General features: G+C 40.6%; 2 protein-coding genes and 1 long non-coding RNA gene across 3 annotated transcripts in view; 2 read left to right on the top strand and 1 right to left on the bottom strand.

Annotated features, from left to right (window-relative positions):
- Positions 1–239: 239 nt before the first annotated feature.
- Positions 240–4,455, top strand: LOC116004957 (LEC14B protein). Its single transcript, XM_031245160.1, has 10 exons — positions 240–370; positions 817–1,353; positions 1,771–1,890; positions 2,150–2,227; positions 2,334–2,510; positions 2,592–2,669; positions 3,038–3,213; positions 3,403–3,561; positions 3,710–3,770; positions 3,960–4,455. The coding sequence occupies exons 2-10, from the start codon at positions 916–918 to the stop codon at positions 4,140–4,142; spliced, it is 1,470 nt and encodes a 489-aa protein (XP_031101020.1). The 5' UTR covers positions 240–370; positions 817–915; the 3' UTR covers positions 4,143–4,455.
- An 879-nt stretch (positions 4,456–5,334) lies between these two features.
- Positions 5,335–6,524, bottom strand: part of LOC116003829 (probably inactive leucine-rich repeat receptor-like protein kinase At2g25790) — a 3,553-nt gene continuing 2,363 nt past the window's right edge. Inside the window, exon 2 of the mRNA XM_031243769.1 lies at positions 5,335–6,361. Coding sequence (XP_031099629.1) covers positions 5,632–6,361 — 730 coding nt within the window. The 3' untranslated portion in view covers positions 5,335–5,631. The remainder of the gene's footprint in view (positions 6,362–6,524) is intronic.
- LOC116003830 overlaps positions 6,247–6,524 on the top strand; it is a 3,145-nt gene continuing 2,867 nt past the window's right edge. The window contains exon 1 of the long non-coding RNA XR_004094715.1: positions 6,247–6,361. This is a non-coding gene — a long non-coding RNA (uncharacterized LOC116003830). The remainder of the gene's footprint in view (positions 6,362–6,524) is intronic.

Raw genomic sequence — 6,524 nt, 5'->3', positions numbered from 1 at the left:
ACTACTATATAAAATACTAGTAGTATATAATGTATAAAGAGGAATATCAGAATATTTATTTATAAACAAAATTTTAAAGCATCACTTACCCCCAAATCGTAATCTGTATTCCTTTATTACACAATCACTTCTAAGATTTACCTCATAAAGCGTGAAGAGATTGATTAATTTACGAGAAATTAATAAAAATAAATGATTCTTATTCCGTAATTTCTCCTCCATTTATTGACGAGTGTTTATTTATTTATTTATTTGGGGTTTTTTTCCTGAGAAGGTGGGCACTGGGCAGAGGATATATGATAAGAAAAAAAAAGAAAACTGAGTCTGTATCAGCCCCGCAACTCAACAACCATTTTGCCCGAACAATCAGGTGAGTGAAATTTATGAACTTTTGCTGATTTTTCTTCTTTCTATAAAGTGCATTCCAATTCTTGGTCTGTAGCCAAGCTGCTATTTTGGGTTTCTTTTTAATTTTATTTTTTGGTTATCAGACAACTAATCCTGAAAAGCTGGAAGGATCTTGAATTGCTATGAATTCTTTTGATGATATATTCTAGCCTAGGCTGCACTGCATATTATGTAGAGAGCTACTGTATTGTGTATATATGGCTGCAGAATTTTGGGAGTTGAACCGATTTTGGTGTGCCCTTGTGTGGACAAGTTTGAGTCTTGGGTGTTTGTTGAAATGCTTGATTAACTGATTTGAATCCACTTCACTGCTATAAAGATTCGATTTTTATGGTATCCCTAATCTGATTATAGGTTTGGAGTTTTGGTTAGTGTTATTATACCCTGCATTTGCATTGTTCTTTGCAGGTTTAGTGTTGTGAGAACTCAATTGGGGATGAATGAGAAGTTTTCAGCTGCATTTTGTATGTTGGGTGGATAAATTTTGGGTGTGGGGCTTTGCTTGAAATGTACTTTGTATATCCGGTTCCGGAGGCTTTGGTTGAGGATATGGGGTTTGCTCTGAGTAGATTGGACGTAGATTCTGGACTGTTAGATGGCTCGAGCCGTGCTAATTCTGAGGTTGCGAGGATGGCTCAGCACGACGGGCATTTACATAGTTTGGACCATGAAATTGCTCAGCTCACGAGGCTTAGATCCAAACCTAATGAAAACTTGAGCAAGGTGCTAGGTGTGAAGAAGGATGTTCCTGTTTCAATTGTCAAGATGCTAGTCGGCCGAGAAGCAAATTACTCGGGGAGAGGAAGTTTCTCGTCGGCTGATCGTTGTCATGCTTTAAGTAGGTATCTGCCTGTAAATAGTCCTTGTGTTGTAGACCAGATGCCAACGAGGGCTTATGTATCACAGTTTTCTGCTGATGGCTCTCTATTCATAGCTGCATTTCAGGTATTGCTGACTTTATATATTTCCAGGTTGCTGAAAATGAGCACTTGATTAAACCTTTTCGGTTGACTGTATTTGTATCTTAGTGTTATTGCTTTCCATCTTATGATTTATCGGCAAGTGTGCATTTTAGCCTTGACGTGCTGCAATTTTCACTGTATATTAACTTATTAAGTCCTCTAAAATAAAGGTTGAGCTTGGTGGAGTGGCCAAGTGCTCATGTGTTGACCGCTAATTTCATGGTTCCTAGTTGTGTAAACACCCATTTGAAACCGCGTTGTTGTGTACATATTCCATTCCCGTAAGGGGTCTAACCCAAGAAGTCAAAGTTTAATTCTTTATGTTCGATTTGGACTGGAATCTGATGGAGTTTCACCTCATTTTAACTTGTAATGGCGTATTTTTACTTGTATGAAACAGGGAAGCCATATTCGAATATATAACGTAGAAAAAGACTGGAAAATCCAGAAGGATATTCAGGCCCAAAGCTTGAGATGGACAGTTACCGACACATCTCTTTCACCAGATCACCGGCATCTCGTGAGTTTGTACACTTAAATTTCATAGATTTGAATACTCATATCCTCTTTTGTGCTTCAATTCGTGTTTGTCTTCAATTACAGCTCAGGAACGATTCTAATCCCAAGAGACCCATGCTTACAAAGCAATATATTTAAATGATAACTTTGTTACATATTAAATCATCCGAATTCATTATGTTAGGCTCGTCTTCGCTTGTAGTGCTTAACATATTTGCAGCCACAAATCTCACATCTTTGTCGGGAAATTATTCTTGCAGGTCTATGCCACGATGTCACCCATTGTTCACGTTGTAAATGTTGGATCTGGTACCACCGAATCGGTTGCAAACGTCACTGTATGAACCAATTTATATACTTGCTATCGGGAATATGATTTGGACTTCACTTTGTAAGGTGATTTCTTAACATTGAAAAAGTGACCCTTTGCAACTCTAAATGCAGGAGATCCATGAAGGTTTGGACTTTTCCTCTGATGACGATAACGGCTATTCTTTTGGAATCTTTTCTGTGAAGCACTCCACTGATGGCCGGGAAGTTGTAGCTGGGAGCAGTGATGATGCGATTTATGTTTACGATCTTGAAGCAAATAAACTTTCCCTTAGGATTTCTGCACATGGGGTACGGTCAATTTGTGATGACAGATTCATCGTTCCAATTACCCGTCATTTGCATGCATAACGAAGTTTATTTCTGATGCAGTCCGATGTCAACACCGTTTGTTTTGCTGAAGAAAGCGGTAACCTTATTTATTCTGGAAGTGACGATAATCTCTGTAAGGTAATGCCTGAGATCTATCTTGAGCATGGAAAGAGTTGAGAATATGGTCTTCATTAGAACGTTGCCTTTTTACTATGCCTCGAGAAAATGTAGTGCACTCACAAACATACATATATAGTTTTTGCTAGTGAAGTTAGGTCTTTTTTTTTTAGTACTACTGACTTTGTTACAATGTAGTATTTGTTCATAGCTACTTTCCCAACCAAATGAAGCACAAAAAGCCAATATCGCCTCCACTGAGGCTCGAACCCACCCCCTCCCATGTGGGGTGCAACCGGGTGCCACTAGACCACATGGTCTTTGGCATGTTAGGTCTTTTTAATTTAAGCAAGTTTGGTATTTATGAATTACGATGCATTCTATAATAGGTTTGGGACAGACGTTGCATTAGAACCCAAGGTAAATCGGAAGGAGTGCTCATGGGACACCTAGAAGGTATTACTTGTGTTGACAGCCGAAGAGATGGCCGCTATCTCATATCAAATGGTAAAGATCAAGCAATCAAGCTTTGGGATATCCGCAAAATGTCCTCCAACGCCACTTGGTATGTTCACCCTCCAACGCCATGGCTCCTCGAATCATTTCTCCTCTATTGCAACTTTCTCCAACTTATAATTCACATGTTTTCATGTCCATTCCCGGGAGGAGCATATAACGTTATTACATGTTCACTTCTATTCCTTTCTTGAGAATCTAACGAGCAACATTTCTACGCTTCGTTGTTCTTTATCAGCACGGGTTGTTTTAGGAATTACGAATGGGATTACAGATGGATGGACTACCCTCCTCAGGCGAGATACCTGAAGCACCCCAGTGATCAATCGGTGGCTACTTATAAGGGCCATGCAGTATTGCGTACTCTGATTCGCTGTTACTTCTCCCCGGCATATAGGTTAGTGCAAGCAAAGCAAACGCCCTCGTTATAAGTCCGTTCTCTCTTTCTACACTTCCATTTTGTCCATTCATTTTAACTTGCTCAAGTTTTTGTGATTCAAGCCCTGGAATAAATCCATGAAATTTTCTCATATGGTATTTTGCAGCACGGCCCAGAAGTATATTTACACTGGATCTCATGACAAGTGCGTTTATGTCTATGACTTGGTATGCATCGAGGCTTATTAACACCATTCGTTTTTCTTTATAAGATGCACACACGAATGTCACGATCCTCTTCTGTAATTGATATTTTCCACCTCGGGATTAGTTTTTGAAATCGAAAAATCTTTGAAATATACAATCATTTCTTGGTCGTTTCTCTGTATGCACATTAACATTGCCTTTGTCAACCAGGTGAGCGGTGCCCAAGTCGCGAAACTGAAGCACCATAGATCGACTGTAAGAGATTGCAGCTGGCACCCGCATTATCCAATGCTCGTTAGCTCTTCGTGGGATGGGGATATCGTGAAATGGGAATTTGGAGAGAATGGAGAAGTGACAACTCCTGCAAAGCGAAAGCAGCCTCGAAGAAGATGATCCCGAGGATGACAATAGCAGCCATGTTCTGCTGCATTCATGAAAACTGCAGCAGTCATATGATGTTTATGCAGCAGCGCAGGCAGGAAGGAAGGAATAATTCTGCTAGTAAGTTAAGTGAATTCGCGAGTTTTAGCTTATGAAATAAAGTGATTTGTGAATATTTTGGACTGTAAATATGATGATTCATGGGGGACTATAGACACCATATATATGCACAGATTGGAAACCGAACCCACCCGGCTTTTCTTAGTGCTTGTTGGACCAACAACTTACATACTTCTCAAAAGTCATACAACTACTTTTTTTTTTTTGTTCGTGTGTGTTAATCCACGAAGTGTTCTGGGTCTTTCTCCGTCTGTTTAATAGTTCGGGTCTACAGGAATTTCCTAAAGGAAATTGTCACTTGTGAAAATTGACTTGGGGTTCCCTACAAAGAAGCTCCTTTGCGACTTGAGCTGTCCCTTTGTGTTAAAGTCATACAACAACTGAAATATGACGATGGCATCCTCATTTGTGGTTCACATTGTTTATTTGTTTTGTTGAGAAAAATGAGATCGAGAGGTTAAAAGAAACAAAAATAAAACAAAAAACAAAAACAACCAAAACAAAGAAAATGAGTTTGTGTGGGTTGGCTGAGAGCCTACGTCTATGAGAGTGAAGGAGATCTTTTATTAATTGTGATGATAAAAGATTTAGGATTACAAGAATCATATTAATAAACAACTCTAATGGTACACAAACAAAATTATCGTTGTACTGTATTGTGGGGGTGTTGCCCTCGCACTCCCGACCCACTCAACAAACCTAGTTTAGACTCTTCCGTGAAGACTGAAGACAAGTGTTGTCAATCTATTCCACTCTGTTTTCTTTACACTCAATTTTAAAGATGTAATCGTGTCGAACTAAATCTACTCGCTTCTCAACAATCTCACGATAGAGATTAAAGAATCAATTTTTATCTCGAAATATGAGGCAACCGAGTGACTGAAATATAATTCTTGTCCCGCGTTATCCCGACAACAAGGTGGGGGTGTATAGGAGCGCCATGGCCAAACATGCATTATTGTCGATGGTCACAGACATTAGCAACGGCGTATTAACAGTATACTGCCTACCAACCATGTTCTCTGACTTCTTTCATTATTACAATCGTACTTCTTCATCTCCTTCTTGTGAAAATACATAAAACTTAAAAACAGACAAAAACTTCCCTTAAAAAAATCCACAATCAATTTATGCACATTTTTGTTTTATGACATACTTTTACAAAATTTAATAAATAAATATCTCCTGAAAAAATTTAATAATAATAATAACAATAATAATAATAATGAAAATACTATTCCTTGCCCACGAAAGACAAAATTCTCTAGCTTCAGACTCTCGCACCCCGACCCGTCAAGAGAGGTGAAATTTCCTTTTTGCCCTTGACGCACTCCGACCCGTCAGGATAAGTGAAATTCCCTTTTTGCCCTTGACGCAGCTGTCAATTCCCTGTTTTACCCTTCCAGCCGATGCATTGTTGTGTGGGCCGGGTCTTTTGCTGCCCGGCTCGCAACGGGCAGGGGCTCTGAACCGGCGGCACCATACAATTGTACTGCAAACACAGTGAGCTGCTGACCGGAATCGCCGCCGCGGGGTTGATGGAGATTCCGGTGAGATAGTTGTGCTGTAAGTAAAGAATCTGAATACTGGCCGAGAGTAACCGGTCCACGATGGTTCTGGGGACCTGGCCGGTGAACTGATTGTTGTTTAGGTAAAGATTCTGCACGGTGGAGAAGAGCGGAGAAATCTCGCCGTAGAGACGGTTGAAGCTGAGATCGACGGTGGGGATTGTGACCTGAGTGATGGGTTTAATCTGGCCGGAAAATTGGTTTCTTTGGAGTTGGAGATTTGAGATGGGGAAGTTAAAGATGTTCCCCGGAATAACGCCGGTGAAGAGGTTTAAGCTCAGGTCGAGATAGTTCAGCCGGTTCAGCCGGGTTAAGATCTGGTCGACCGGCCCGGTCAGCCGGTTCCATGACAATGATAGGTACTGAACCGACGGAGGGAAAGCATTAGCCGGGAGCCGACCGGAGAGAGCGTTGTGCTTGAGGTCAACCCGGGTTAGAGTTTTGGAATCGAACCGGGGAACTGAACCGGATAAACGGTTATGACAGAGAATAACGTTGGACAACGCCGGCAACGCTCCGATGGCCGGAGGAATACTCCCGGATGTCGGCAAATGGATTAATTTGGCAGCAGCCACAATGGTTAGGCAAGTTGCAAAGTTTGATCAAGAATGTTAGGCAAGTCCAAGAGTTAGGCACCTACAAAGTTTGAACAAAAATATTTATTGTTTGGTCCCTACATTTTAGGCTAACTACAAAATGACCCCAA

Source organism: Ipomoea triloba, chromosome 14 (genome assembly GCF_003576645.1).
Source record: "Ipomoea triloba cultivar NCNSP0323 chromosome 14, ASM357664v1".
NCBI lineage: Eukaryota > Viridiplantae > Streptophyta > Magnoliopsida > Solanales > Convolvulaceae > Ipomoea > Ipomoea triloba.
Note: the sequence above shows the minus strand (reverse complement) of the source record. Positions and strands in the feature narration are given on the sequence as shown.